General features: G+C 42.0%; 1 protein-coding gene and 1 long non-coding RNA gene across 2 annotated transcripts in view; one reads left to right on the top strand and one right to left on the bottom strand.

Moving 5' to 3' along the window:
- Nucleotides 1-7,589, bottom strand: part of TNFSF15 (TNF superfamily member 15) — a 24,717-nt gene extending 17,128 nt beyond the window's left edge. The window contains exon 1 of the mRNA XM_038374727.2: nt 7,144-7,589. Within this exon, the coding sequence (XP_038230655.1) occupies nt 7,144-7,341 (198 nt within the window). The 5' untranslated portion in view covers nt 7,342-7,589. The remainder of the gene's footprint in view (nt 1-7,143) is intronic.
- Nucleotides 5,790-15,202, top strand: LOC122456878. The gene is made up of 3 exons (XR_006276036.1): nt 5,790-5,905; nt 9,243-9,244; nt 14,873-15,202. It is a non-coding gene; the product is annotated as an uncharacterized LOC122456878 (long non-coding RNA).
- The last annotated feature ends 273 nt before the right edge of the window (nt 15,203-15,475 follow it).

The following is a 15,475-nucleotide window of genomic DNA, read 5'->3' on the forward strand; positions in this document are numbered from 1 at the left end:
TATTTTAGGCCAAAAGTTTTAGTTTTCAAGGGGGGGATCCCAATGTGAATAACATGGAGAAGAGAAGCAGTGGTGCCTAGTGGATAGAACACTTGTTTGGGACTCAGGAAATCTAGGTTCTATTCCTGGCTCTGGTAGTGGCCTGCTGGTGACCTTGGGCACATCACTTCCCTTATCTCTCCCTCAGTTTCCCTAACTGTGAAATGGGGATAATGATATTGATTTGCTTTGAAATCATATGATGAAAAGCGCTAGTTATTTTGAATAGTTTGTTCATGTATATAATGTGTATATACCGCATAGTAAAGATCAGTTGGGTTGAAAGATGCTGTGTTATCATACAATAAAGGGGTATTTATAGACCTCATAATGAAATACTTTTAAAAATTAGTTCTTTTAAAAATTATACTGGAGAGTTTTCTTATTCCCTATTCTTGATTAGGTTGGTATTTTTCAGAAGTCCTCAGCATCACCCTTTGGCTGCCACTGAAGTCTGTGGAAAAGCTCCCATTGATTGCAGTGGGAACAGAGTTAAACCTGCCTTGAGTGCTTCTGAAAAATCCCACCCCAGAGCTAATTAGAAGACAAGGATCTCCTGATTAGGATCTGATTAGGCCTCAACTAGAGTATTGTGTCCAGTTCTGGGCACCACATTTCAGGAAAGATGAGGACAAATTGGAGAAAGTCCAAAGAAGAGCAACAAAAATGATTAAAGGTCTAGAAAACATGAGCTATGAGGGAAGACTGAAAAAATTGGGGTTGTTTAGTCTGGAGAAGAGAAGACTGAGAGCAGGCATGATAACAGTTTTCAAGTTCATAAAAGGTTGTTACAAGGAGAAGGGAGAAAAATTGTTCTCCTTAACCTCTGAGGATAGGACAAGAAGCAATGGGCTTAAATTGCAGCAAGGGAGGTTTAGGTTGGACATTAGAAAAAACTTCCTAACTGTCAGGGTCATTAAGCAGTGGAATAAATTGCAGAGGGCGTTTGTGGAATCTCCATCACTGGAAGTTTTTAAGAGCAGATTAGAGAAACACCTGTCAGGGATGGTCTAGATAATACTTAGTCCTGCCATGAGTGCAGGGGACTGGACGAAATGACCTCTCGAGGTCCCTTCCAGGACTATAATTCTATGAAATGGCAGCTTTAGTTCCTGTAAAGTCTGTGGTATGCAAAAAGCTGCCACGGGCTTTCAATTCCAAAAGTGGCCAAAAGTCCCATTTATAAACATTTAACGTTTAAATCAAAAGAAAACAGCTAAAGATCCCCCTCCCACACATCTCATTTTATTGTGTCCTTTTGAAAGGGGGTGTCCACCTTAGAAATGCAGCAAAATAGTTAGGAACAGTGGGGCCATAAAAATGAATAAGCAGCTGTATTCAGGTCATAGCCATCTCTCTTGCTCTTTACAAAGAAGAGAACAAGCCTTTTGGGGGGCCAGATTCTGTGTGTGTTATGTGGACATGCATATGAATGCACATGCATGGGTAATCATAGACATGCAGGGCTGGAAAGGACCTCAAGAAGCCATCAAGTCCAACCCCCTGTACTGAGGCAAGACTTAGTGTACCTAGGCCACTCCTTAACAAGCTCTAATGATGGGGATTCCACAAACTCCCTTGGAAGCCTGTTCCAGAGTTTAACTACCCTTATACACAAAAGTTTTTTCCTAATATCTAACCTTAATCTCCCCTTCTGAAGATTAAGCCCATTACTTTTTGGTCTACATTCAGTGGACATGGAGAACAATTGATCACAGTCTTCTTTATAACAGCCCTTACCATATCTGAAGACTGTTATCAGGTGTGTCTCCCCCTCCCCCCCACAGCCTTCTCATCTTAAGACTAAATATGTGTTTTTTACTCTTTCCTCAAAGGTCAGGTTTTCTAAACCTTTCATCATTTCTGTCGCTGTCCTCTGGACTCTGAAGTTTGTCCGCATCTTTCCTAACATGTGGCACTCAGAATTGGACACAGTGCACCAGCTGCAGCCTCACCAGTGCTGAGTAGTGCAGGACAATTACCTCCTGCATCTTACATACAACACTCCTGTTAATAAACCCCACAATGATATTAGTCTTTTTTGCAACTGCACCACATTGATGACTTATATTCAAATTGTGATTCACTGTAGCCCACAGTTCCTTTTCAGCAGTACTACACGTTAGCCAGGTGTTCCCCATTTTGTAGTTGTGCATTTGACTTTTCCTTCCTAAGGACAGTATTTTGCCCTTGTCTTTATTAAATTTCATCTTGTTGATTTCCTACCGATTATCCAATTTGTCAAGGTTGTTTTGAATTCTAATCCTGTCCTCTAAAGTGCTTTCATCTCCTCCCAGCTTGGTGTGATCTGCAAATTTTATGAGTGGGCTCTCCACTCCATTTCCAACTCATTAACGTAAATATTGAATAGTACCAGACCCTGGATTGATCCCTGCGAACTATTGATAATTATTCTTGAGTCCTGTCTTTCAAGCAGTTGGGCACCCACCTGCTTATTCTTTTGTAATCCTTCTTAGCAATTGTCCCATGTTTCCACTTTTTGTAGGATTCTTTTTTGATTTTGGGGTCATTTAAAGAGCTCCTGATAGGAAGAATAAGAAGGGGCCAATATGGTTCTATCTTTCCTTCGCATTGGAATAGTTTGCAATAGTGCCCTTAATATTGTTTCCTTAAGAAACAGACAACTCTCCTAAACTTCTTTTTCTGCTAGATTGTCTTCCCATGGGACCTTCTCTATCAGTTTTCTGAGTTTGTTAAAGTCTGTTTTTTTTCTGAAGTCCATTGTCCTAATTCTGCTGTTTTCATGCTTTCCTTTCCTTAGAATAATGAAATCTGTCTCTTCATGGTCACTTTCATTCAAATTGCCTTCCACCTTCAGATTCGCTACCAATTTCTCCTTGTTAGAATCAAATCTAAAACACCTGTCCCCTTGGTGACTTCCTCCACTTTTTGGAACAAAAATTGTCTGCCATACATGCCAAGAACTTACTGGAAAGTTTGTTTTTGACCATATTACTTTTCCAAGAGTTGTCAGGTTGTTAAAATCCCACATTTCTACCAGCTCTCATGTTTTGGCTATTTCTTTTATTTGTTCTAGAAATGCCTCATCCACGTCCTCTTCCTAATATAATATATGCACCAAATTTATTTTGTGTCATTTCCAGGCATGGAATATTGCCTAACCGTGACCTGTGCTTTAAGGGCCTGATCCGACTCCCATGTAAGCCGATCAAAAGACTCACTGACTTTCATGGGAGTTGGATTGGGCCACAAGGGAAATGCATGATACCTGCATGAAGCCGGAGTCATTACTATCCAGCTGGGCAGTGGTGATAATGCAGGCAAAGTTTGAGAGGTGAAAACTACACACCTGGGGCCAGGATGTGAGGCTTCTCCTCAGCTCACCCACAGCCATTCCTCCAGCTTATGTCCTGGGTTAGCTAATTCAGCCTCCCTCCGCCACTTTCATGGTACGTTGAGGCCATTGGCTTTGCGTAAATGTGTTTCCTTTCGGCTCCTCTTCTGACCCTCATCCATGCTGGCCAGTGCAGATCTGGCATGGAGAGATCCATGCCACAGCTGGGGGCTTTGGAGACCTGTCTGCATGGCTGCAGACCATTCTCACAGTCGCAGCTTGAGCTCAAAGTGAGCTGCAGACCCTTGTGTTGCCCTTCTCTATTTGGGTGAATTTCCCTCTAAACTTGATCCTGCCAGCCTCAGGATGCCTTTGACCCACCTCTTCAAATCCCAGTGCCATCAATGGGAGTTAAGTGCAAAGAGCAGCAATTAAGACTTTGCTTTTCATTTACAGATGATTAACTGAGAAGACTGATAAGACAGCAACTGGAACATTCCTACCTGCTGCGTCACTCCACTAGTCAACTCTATGGCAGGAACTAAGTGCTCGTTATATTCTAAATAAAGTCAATAACATGGAATTTTGCTGGGTAAACAAATGTGTTGCTGAAGCCACCACACCACTAAGGGACAGCGGTGCAGCTGTTTCAGAATTAGGGCACAAAAGATATATCGGTTATTTTGAAAAGGGGGCAGGTATTGGTGATGGTGGAAGATATCTAGGCAGGCAGCTCTGGAGCATGAACCCCATAGTTCTACACAGACCAGGTGCAATACAACGAGGAAAGCAGAATTTCTGGTTTGCCCAGGTTGTCTCTATCATGTGCTCTATCCCAGAAGGGATGCCCCTAAAGATCAGGCAACAGTCTAAGTTTGTCCCAGGCTGAAATATGACTTTAGGCACATGCATGTGCAAGGGGTGGCATGTAATCTGCACCAGCCCTGCGGTAGACCTAGGAGAGACACCCCTTTGTGGCACAACTCCCTCACCCACTTCCCTCTTGCTCCTGAGGGAAAAGAGTTATGGCTAGCTTATAACATGGCAAAAAATGAATGCCCGCCCCAAGGCCAGCTCAGCCGAGCAACCCAGCACTGTGGTGGAGCAGAGAGAAGGCTTTTCCCATTGTCCTCTCCACTGGTCTCCTCACCACCAATCTGCTTGAGAGGGCAGCAAGCTGTCCACCTGCTTTCAGGGGCAATCAATGGGAACACAGCTTCAGCTTATTCCTACAGGCCCAGACCCAAGATCCAGGGAACCTGTGCAGAACTGTAAGTGGTTGGGGGTAGGCAGGGGCTCTCGCTCCCCTCTGAGAGGTCAAACCACCATTCAGCCCTCAGTCCTTTTCTTCTTAGATGGGACTGCTAATTATGATGGAGGGTGGTCTGACAAAAAGATGCCCTTAACCAGTACAATTCAAATTTTTTAAAAGACCAATGGGAATGAATTCGATCAAAAAGGATTTTTCTGTTTTTTTTTAATTGTTTAGAAAAGAAAAGACTTTGTCTGAGCACCTACATTCCTGATAGCATTCCCATTGGAATGAAAGGAGCTGCTCCTGTGAGTAATGGCTGCAGGACAGGGCACATATGAGGAACCCAAATTCAGTTCAGAGCACTGGTTTTTGGAGGCATTAGAATAAAGTTCTCAAGAAAAATCAAACACACCCATGACTACTTCACAGCTGCTAGTCACTGACTGACTCAGTTCTCAATGGAGCAAGTGAAAGGTTTATTGAGTGTAGTAAATAATATAGCAGGATAAGTATGTTCCGCCCACTCCACTTGGCAGAGAGACAGATGGCAAGTTTCCAGCTATGATGATTTTACTTTTGCAGACTGGGATTTTCATATACTATACTTCATTTGATCATAACAGCCAGATATTAGAGTAATATCAAGAGACATGCACTAATTACCTTTCATGTATATGTATAAATATAATAATATTGTCCAGAATGAAGCAATCCTTAATGCTTACAAAGCATCTTCTATCTGAAGATTTCAGGGGCATTCATCAGCATTACTTCATTCACCTTTACAACACACCTGTGAGCCAGGTAAGTTTTAATCTCATTTGACAGATTATTATTTTATTATTTCAATTGTGGCAGCATGTAAAGGCCCCGATCTGGTCCAGGATCTGGACCCCCATTGTGCTAGGTGCTGTACAAATATATAGAAAGACACAGTTCCTGCACTGACAGCATAGGGACTAAAGTCAGCAGTAAACTCTGCCCAGATGCAGAAGTCCACCCATTCAGAATTCAGTGTAAGGTGTTGTGCTAAGGTATTACAGTAATGGGCAGAATAGAAACCACAATAGCAGACAGCGAGAGGCACTGAGCAGTTAAGTGACTCGCCAAAGTCACGAGGCCATGTAGTGAGTCAATGTGAAAGCCAGGAAGAGAACTTCTGATTTAAGAGTTGTGTGTTTTTAGGCAGTTTTATACTGCTTCTCTGTATGCAAACATGCACTCATACCCATTGTACAGATGTGGATATAAACAGGAAATCTGTCTTAAGCATTCATCTAAGCAACCAGCAAACAGTAAGTAAAGACGGTCTAGAACTAATATTGTATTTGACACCCTGGAGAGATTATAAAGTCTTTGACCAAGAACTATATGTATAAGAAATGAACCCCTAGCTCTGATTTCACTGTGTGTGTGTTTGTACCTATACCTACACAACCGCATGTCAAAAAGTATAAAAACCTAGTGCCAGAATAAAAATAAGGCTCATATTCAGCATATTAGTACCTCTTGATTATTGTTGTTCATGGTATTCATTCAATTGAAGCTTTGTTCATACAAATGAGCAAAGAGTGAATTTCAAGCATAAATTCATGAAGGTCTTGCTCCTGCAAACAATCACACATCTGCTTACCTTTTAAGCAGGTGGGTAATCCCATTGACATCAATGGGAACATGCACCTGCTTAAAAAGCTGAAGTGGAGGGCAGCCCCACAGGGTTGAAAGACAAATACCTACAGAGGTATGCATGTGGAGATAGATGTCCAGCTGTTTATTAGAGATGGACCTGCAACTATCCCCTGAATTCAATGCTCGTGAACTTTGGGAAACTTTTTATCAGGATTTAGATGAAGATTTGAATGTTGGGATTAGGGTCACTCCCAATAATTAGCCCAGACTGGATCCCCATAGTAAATCTCAGGGAAATCTGAATCCGCATGTGACTCTGGAGCTGAAATGGATAGTTCTCACCCATCTGATACACACACACACACACACACACACACACACATATTGGTATTTGACACAAACACAACCTACAAATAGATGGATGGACACATTAATGACATTTAGCAGGTGGCTGGTGAAATAGGGTCCTTTCAGCCTGTAATGAGAGATGAGAGAGCTCTCAGTCTGAATCAGAAAAAGGGGAAACAGAGATGGTCAGCCAGATCCCCAGCTGAATTCAATGGCATGACCAGCAATTTACACTAGCTGAGGAGCTAGACTATAGAGTTTTCATCAGTCTGCTAGTTAGGATTTAATATTGTTCCTGCTCCTCTGACCCTCTTAAACTCAAGTAAAATCTGCCTATTAAAAAACTGATTTCCTCCTCCTTCCTCACTGTGTGCATGAAAGAAAGAAAAAGCAAGCAAGCAAGAAACAAAAAGTTTGTTTAACATTCTTCCTTGAAATCGTAAATCTGTAAAGCAAGAAGCCACAAACTCTTTCTCCAAACCCAGATATTTAAAGAAACTCTCTTGTCTTTTTCTTAACCTTTCCTTAAGATCACTAAGAAATGGCATTTCCTTACCTGAGCTGGGCCAGATTTGTAGGCTTTGAGATTTCCAACCAGTAGATAGGCTGTGGGCAATGCCAGGGCTAGGACAGAGAGCAAGCAAAAAATGACAGCACAGCGTATGTTCTTCAGATCCTCCCTGACTCCCATTCCGGATTCTTGATTGGTCATATGAACTGCTTCCTCCAGGGGTATTTCAGCACTGTGTTGCATCCCTGTGACTGGCTTGTGCACCTCTCCCTTGGAATAGAATCTGGGAGGAGGAAAATCTCTTCTGCTTGCTGTCCTGCATGGAGACCCCCATTAAATAAGAACTCACTTGAGTGTGGGATGGCTCCCCCCCCCCACACACATGCACCCTCCCTCCCAAGGAATGTACCGCCTACAGAGAAACCCAGTTCAGGGAGACAGACAGAGCACCACTTTTGCTAAGCTTGGAGAGATGCACGTACTATGCTTGTGTCAGTTTTTCCTCCCTTTACAGAAGGAAGTTAGGAAAGTCCCAGGGGGTGGAACCAGGATAAATTAAGATGGATCAGATTAAAAGCTTTTCCACCCAGAAAAAGGGAACATGAAACAAATGGGAGTGAAAGTGAGAGATCAGCACAGAAATAATACACTGCACTCAAAAATTACAGAGTATACTAATTTAATTGAGGATAGTAACATCATGCAACTCTAGGAAGGAGGGGGCAAGTGTCCTGTGATTGTTTAGGGACAGGTAAAGTGACTCTGATAAAGGGCTTGATCCCGAGAAATGCTGAGTGATTCCTAACTTTGGCGGGAGTGTGGAGGGTGAATTGTGCCCATCCGGAGATGCTCAGGCAACCACTCTCAGGATCCGGCCAAAAACAAGAGCTGATTTGGATTCCTGCCTGTTTCTGAGGTGAAACCAAACTTCTTTGCAGGTTGGAAAAATGTTGGACCCAGTTTCTGTGTTTGAGGGGTTCTTTTCAGTGCAAATTCCCGGGTGCCTGTTGTCACTGGTTAGGAAGGGAGAGGAGAAGGGTAGTGCCTCTGCTACACACTGCATGCTTTAGGGTCATCTTACTTTATTGGTGGGCTGATATTATGATGTCAGCTGAAAGCCCTGGGCCAATAGGAGTTTATTGATTGACCTCAGTAGGAGCAGATCAGGATCCCAGCTAATAACCCCAATAAAATTAGCTGGAAAAATAATATCAGGCCATATGGTGTGATTTAAATAATCCCATCTGATTTAAACAGTCATCCTCAGGGAGATCCAGGAAGTGCTTGGGAGCCACAATCCCTCTACAGATTTTCTGGAATATAGAAGGAATTGCACATGCTGTAACTTCCTTTGGGACAGTATATCATTTGTGTCCATCCTTCCTCCCTACATTGGCAGGATTTGTCAGCACATCCTTAAATAATGGGACTGCCACTGTGCCTGATCCCTGTAAGCAAACACAGAGCAAGGCTGCTGCTGCTAACCTCCCTCCCATTGCATACGTCCATGCATGATTTAGAGGCAATCCATCAGAGGAGGGGAGAAGGAAGACTGCAGATTAGCAGCTGCAGCAAGGGCCTGATCCTGATAAGAGCTGTATACCTGTAGTTCCCACTGAACTTCATACTTATCCCTTCTAGATGAAGCCCTTGCAAGGAGGCAGAAAACAGTGACAAATCAGAAACTTTCCTTTTAAATATTGGTCTTTCTGAATTTAGTGCACTGAAATTCTCAACTGAAGTGCTACACTCTATAGTAACTGGGGGCTCCAAAATGATCAGTTAATACTATTTAAGAATTGCCCAGCTTTGTAGAAAAGAACGGAGGGCTAAAAAAATAAAAACCCAAGGTCTGACGGCTAGATTTCTGCAAAAGGAAGCTCAGAGTTGCTTCAGTCTTTTGCAAGAACATAGCGCTGGTGTAACTAAAGCGACTTCCCCTTTATCGCTGGCTGTGAAAAAGTAAATGAATTAAAATTAATATCAAACATTGGTGTTATATGATGTTCCAGATACAGTAGAAAATAGGGAACATGATGGAATCTAATATTATAATTAAAATGCATATGAAAGGGAAGTCAATTGTAAGTGGTACAACTTTGGGCAAAATATATAAACTTTCATGAGAGAGTTTTCCTTCTGAGCAGTCCTGTTAGGAAAGAAAGGGGTTGTATTCATACTGATTTCTTTTAGTTTAGGTGATAAAATGAAGAAGTAAGGCTAATGTTTGCAGTCAAGCATGCTTATGCTATCAAGTTAGTGAAATACACCTGTGCTGAACAAGGTACTAAATAAAAGGAACTGAAACCAAATTGTGTATTTATAAGGACACTTGACCACAGAGTAGAATAATTAGAAATGTAATTGTTTGGTTAATAATACACAAACTTAGCCAAGCCAGGGTTGGCAACCCTCCAGAATTGTTCTGAAGTCTTCAGGAATCAAAGATTAATTTTTAATTAAAGATTATGTCATGTGATGAAACCTCCAGGAATACATCCAACCAAAATTGGCAACTCTACAAGCCATAAATACCAAGGTCCCACCATTGCTATTAAAACAAGGAGAAACTGCTCCAGCTACTGTGGCTTGTTGGAGCAAAACAGTTCTTGAAGGAACTTTGCATTGTATGATGAACTGTCAAAACAAGTCTAAAAAACAGTGAAGACCATGGAGGAACTTTGTATAAATTATATGAACTTTAAACTGAACATTTCAGCAGCTAGCAGAGTGTTGATGGAGAAACTGAAAATTGAGCAAGCATAACTTACAAGAACTCAAAAATTGATGTCTCATTCTCTGATGGGATAGTGAGAGAGAACAACTCTCCTTTTGTTTGGACCATTGAATCTTCAGAAGAAGTCTAGGTCACCATCTGATTTGTCCAAGCCATTACCTTCAAGAAGAAGAGCCAAGTTGGATTACCCAGCAGAAATTGGATAAAATGGTCCATCTCCTTCAGCATATTGCTTTTTCAAAGCTGAAGACATCTGGAAGAGAGAAGACTGAGGTTCTTGGCCAGCCACCTTTGAGTCCTCCTGGTGATACCTACAATATTTATCTTGGATAGGAACCTTCAACTGTCTCTTTTTATTTTCCAGCAATTTGGGTTGCCCATTAGCACACTGGGAAAAGACTATAGTTGTGTCTGTCCTTCACTCCACCAGTTTTTGCAGTGTCAGCTCCTGCTCTGAATGATAACTGAAAGCTGATGGATGAACAAGATCTCATGATAAACAACACACAGACTTCCTCTGGGGTGATGACAGATATCAGCCAGTTGAATAATTCCTGAAACTGAGTACCTAATTAGCAAGGAAATATAAGTGCTTGTGTGCATACTATGGAGATTGTCACAAACTTCATTTGTGTCTTTGTTTTGTATCAGGTTCCAGTCAAGATTGTTGTAAAGTACTTTAAAACTGAACAAGTTACTTTTGTTAACTAAGATTGTAGAACTGTACTTGTGTGTAATTAATGGTTTCACACTGATTTCAGGTTCCAGGTGCACTCAATCTGCATAGTCTGTCATAAATGTAGGAGTTTATGTTGGATAGTTAGGAAAGTTAGTCAGATCCTGGGCTAATCTAATTCACTGGAAAATAGGTAACAAAGGTTAGCTAATATAGATCTGTTGTGTAGGAGATGTCAGTGAACTGGCATGTAGATACCTGACTAAATTACCTTGTGATCTGCTTTTGGATTATTTTTCCTCTTTTGTGTTAGCAACACAGGAGTTGATCACCAACTGGCACAAGTGAAGCCTTATTCTGTGGGAAGAAAAGGAGTACTTGTGGTACCTTAGCGACTAACAAATTTATTTGAGCATAAGCTTTCATGAGCTACAGCTCACTTCATCAGATGCATACAGTGAAAAATACAGTGGGGAGATTTTATATACACAGAGAACATGACACAATGGGTGTTACCATACAGACTGTAACAAGAGTTATCAGGAAAGGTGAGCTATTACCAGCAGGAGAGTGGGGGGGTGGGGTGGGGTAACCTTTTGTAGAATCAACTTCATGAAAAAACTCATACAGATACAGACAGACATCATCTTCCTTTCCAAATGCAAACAGATGGACATCATACCAAAAGGACTGAAGGTAAAAAATTCATTACAATCTACATACCACACAGACTATGCTGACAGCTTGTGCCACACACTCTCAAAGAAACTGCGGAACTACCTGATCAACATCCTCTACAGCAAACAGGGAAAGATTAAGAATGAGCTCTCAAAACTGGATACTCTCATAAAAAACCAACCTTCCACACAAACTTCCTTGTGGCTGAACTTTACAAAAACTAGACAAGCCATTTACAACACATGCTTTGCTTCTCTACAAAAGAAAAAGGACACTAAACTATCTAAACTACTACATACCACAAGGGGCCGCAACAATGGTTGCCTTAACCCACCCAGCAATATTGTTAATCTATCCAACTATACTCTTTGCCCTGCAGAAGAATCTGTTCTATCTCGGGGCCTCTCCTTCTTCCCCTCCGCTCCCTCTCCTTCTGCCTCTTTGCTAATGTCCAAGTCTTGAGCCAGCGATCAATATTTTCCCACTGAATTGAAGACTAAAAACTTGTAACTCTGACACCAGACATCAATAGCGGCTTGTAAGAACGAGACGAATTAGGCCTCATTAACGTTAACCTCACTAATGAGGCCTAATTGGCCTCACAGTTGTAGCATTTATATGTGTTTATAGCGTTAACCTTGCACAGCAGAAATGAAATGTACACTAAGCAGCTGCAGGTTTAATACAAAGGCATTTAACCAATGATTAGATTGCAAGTCTTACTAAATAAAATGCACTGTCCACCATTACAGGATTTTTCTCATGCACTTCCTGACAACAGTTCACATACCCCTAGGGTTACGGGTATCTCAGTTTGAAAACCACTGATCTAGGGAGTCAGTATAAATTATATAAATTATAAATGACATAAAGCAACGAACATAATGGCACCCTGATCTCAGATGGGGGATTCCAGATGCTACCATAATATAACAAAGAAAAAGGGAAATTAACATATTTCTAAGTGCAATAATAACAAGAATAGTACTTTGCATATCTGTGCAATGAATGTGTAAGACAAGGTGGTTGAGGTAATATCTTTTATTTAGAGTGATCAGATGTCCCGATTTTATAGGGACAGTCATGATATTTTGGGTTTTTTTTCTTATATAGGCTCCTATTACCCCCCACCCCTATCCTGATTTTTCATACTTGCTGTCTGGTCACCCTACTTTTATTGGACCAACTTCTGTTGATGAGAGATGAACTTTCAAGTTTACACAGAGCTCTTCTTCTATTGACTTTTTAAAAGAGCAATGGACCTTAACATTCCTCTGATTGTTCCAGGACAGGGTTGGACATTTTAGAACACATGTTTCTGGGACAATTTGGGGCTGGAGAGCATGTGGAGTCACCTTATCAGTTGTTAACCAAGGCTGGTGGCAACCCGTGGTAGTCTGTGGTATTGCAAGCAGACTCCAAGATTCAAAGCATCGGCCCAGGGCTGCCCAATATATAGGCATCAAATGCATGCTTGTTGCTGACTGTGGGCATCCCAGGGAGAGAGTCACTGTAGCAAGGCATTGTGGAGGCACTCAGGATTATAGGGTAAAATGTGACACAGCTCTTCACTGGTCTGCATTGTACCCACAAACATGCCAGCTCTGTGTAAGCTCAGTAACTTGTCTCTTTCACCAACAGAAGCTGCTCCAAAAAGACATGACCTCAGGCACTTTGTTTCTCTAATATTCTGGGACCAGCATGGCTACACCACTGCATGCAATGAATGTGTGAGACACAGGAGTGATGACTCGAGACTGTATTTATTTTGAAGACCCAAACACTTGTCGTGGGTCAGAGTTGCAAAAGATTAATACCCTTGTCACATGACAGGGGTCAGTATCCATTCACTACAAGTGCTATAGTTAAAGATCATAATACTCTCCATCTGAGCTTCTAACAGTGTTTTGCAGATATGAATGGAATAAGCATTCTAATGTCCCTGTGAGGTAGGTGAGTATTATCGCCATCTTTCAAAAGTAGTGTGTAAAAGTTCCTTGAAGATCCATGCCTTCAAACCCTTAGATATGTACTTCTTATCCTCATGAGTAGTTCAAGTGGAATCAATGGGAATATTTGCTTAAGTAAAAACAACTTGAATAAATTTTGTTTGATGGCTGCCATCTTGGTCAACACACCAGGGACTGAATGGGGAACCTCTAGAACTAAAAGCAGGAACCGCTACAATTTAAGCTAAAGAATCAGTCCTCTGTAGGTGGGACTATAACGGACTGATCTCCTTTCTGGACTGTGCAGAGAATGACTTGTAACACTAACTCATCAATTTCATTTGCAGGATTTAGCCTCAAGGTGACTTATCTTAGGTCATGCATCAAGTTGGTTTCAGAGCTGTTGAAAGAATACAGTTCTCTAGACTTTCAGTCTCATGTTCTAACCACTAGATCAGATTCCTTTCTATGTGAGAGTCATATGACAAAAAATGAAAAAAGGAACAAAAGAACAGGGGTGAAAGAAAGAAAAAGAAATTTAGTAAAAGAGTGGTGCTTCTATTTGATAGCACAGGGCATTTATTTGAAAGAGCAGTTGCTGAGGTTCTACAGTGTGTTGTGAAAATGACAGAACTAGTTTCCTTTTCTGTGTCACTAGAATCCTCAAGATGAGTCTGAGTGAAACCGTTCAGAGACTAAAATGGACTGAGTTTTCATCCTTTGTGCTGTTTGGCATTTCACTTCTCTTGGAGAAAGGAAGCAGACCCACCATTTTCATTTCTATTCCGTTTCCAGTTTGCAGTCAGACAGTGCCATGTCTAAGTTGCAAACACTGCCAGGGGACTACTGAAACTCCAGCAAGACCATTTTCAACTAAATGTAAAAGAAGGCACAGAACTTCAGGTCCAACCAAGCTATCCTTGGAGTGTATGATGGGGGCAAACATGACATTCAGCAGTTCTCCCACCTTTAGGGCAACCAGGGTTGGTTTATGTTCCAGCATAAATTAGAGCAGCCTCCAATTTATTCTGGTAGTAAATCAAGCCCCTGGGAACTGTTCTAGTGTTCCAGGGTCTCCAGAGAGCAAATCTCACTTTTGGCATACCAACTCCCGACTGGGTAGTGGTGCTGGGGAAACCAAGACCATGCTCCAGCCCCACCTCCAACCCACACCTTTCCACCTCTGATGTTTCATGTACTATTTGCTAGGTAATAGCACATCAGAACTCCATGCTTGTGAAATTACTCTAACTCTTTATTAAGAGATCTCTTTGCAGAGATGCTGCAAGAACAGTTAGAAATCCAATCATGTGCATACATCCTGGTTCCCTGTGCCTGCTCCAAATGCTTCCTTCCTGCAACCTGTGCTCCAAGTTCCATATAGGTTGTTACATCTTTCCTTCAATTTTTTTCTTGTGGCTGAATGGCTCATCTAGCTCAAAAAACTTGAACCCCTTATGGACACATCAAACAGGGAACACTTTCGAATGGGATAAATTGCTTAGTGTGCCCTCAGTTGTTGTTGGTAGTGGCTAGTGACTTCTTTTCAATGATCTGTTCAGTGACTTTGGGTCAGCGCAGATCTTCCAATTTTCTCGCCACTATACTAGGCTACAGATCTACTCTGTGTCAGCTTCAACAGGTGTCATGATGAATGTAATGTAATCTTTGAGGATCTGCCAATTCCTTCTTCATAGTTCTCCAGTCTAATATTGCTTCTTATTGTTGTTACAGGGGTTACATTGCAACTGGTTCCATAGTCCAGTGGGAATCAAACTGGTCATTGATCTAATCGCATACCTGCAAATGAGGCCTTTGAATGACTGGCAGCCTTCTTCTGTGGTGTGTGTATATTGACAGTCGTTGGATCTGCTAAAGTCACCCTGCCGATGTCCTCATCTTCATTGGACGTCCTCAATCACTGCATGTGTTGCTCTTTTTTCCTTCCTGGGGTAAGCTGCAGCATTGGGACACAAAGTGCTTCTGTTTCCCACAACCCTGGCCCTGTTTCCTATAGACTGGGTATTTTTCTTTCTGCCTTCTTTTGTGGCTTTTTGTGATACATATCAGGGCGCTGGAACAAGGGGGCCATGGCCCCCATCTTCAAAAGTGGGAGGGCTATGCCTTCCCACTTTTTACTGGCTGTAAGGGTGAGTGATCGGGGGAAAAGGCAGAGAGGAGCAAGTGGGGCGGCGTGGTCTTTGAGGGAAGAGATGGTGCCGGAGTGGGGTCTTGGGGGAAGGGCTGGTGCAAGGGCAGGGGCTTGGGGGAAATGGTCACTGTGGAGGTGGGGTTATGGAGATCAGGGCCACAGTTTGGGCACCTGTGGCCCTCCCA

The sequence above is a fragment of the Dermochelys coriacea genome, chromosome 16 (genome assembly GCF_009764565.3).
Source record: "Dermochelys coriacea isolate rDerCor1 chromosome 16, rDerCor1.pri.v4, whole genome shotgun sequence".
Classification (NCBI taxonomy): Eukaryota; Metazoa; Chordata; order Testudines; family Dermochelyidae; genus Dermochelys; species Dermochelys coriacea.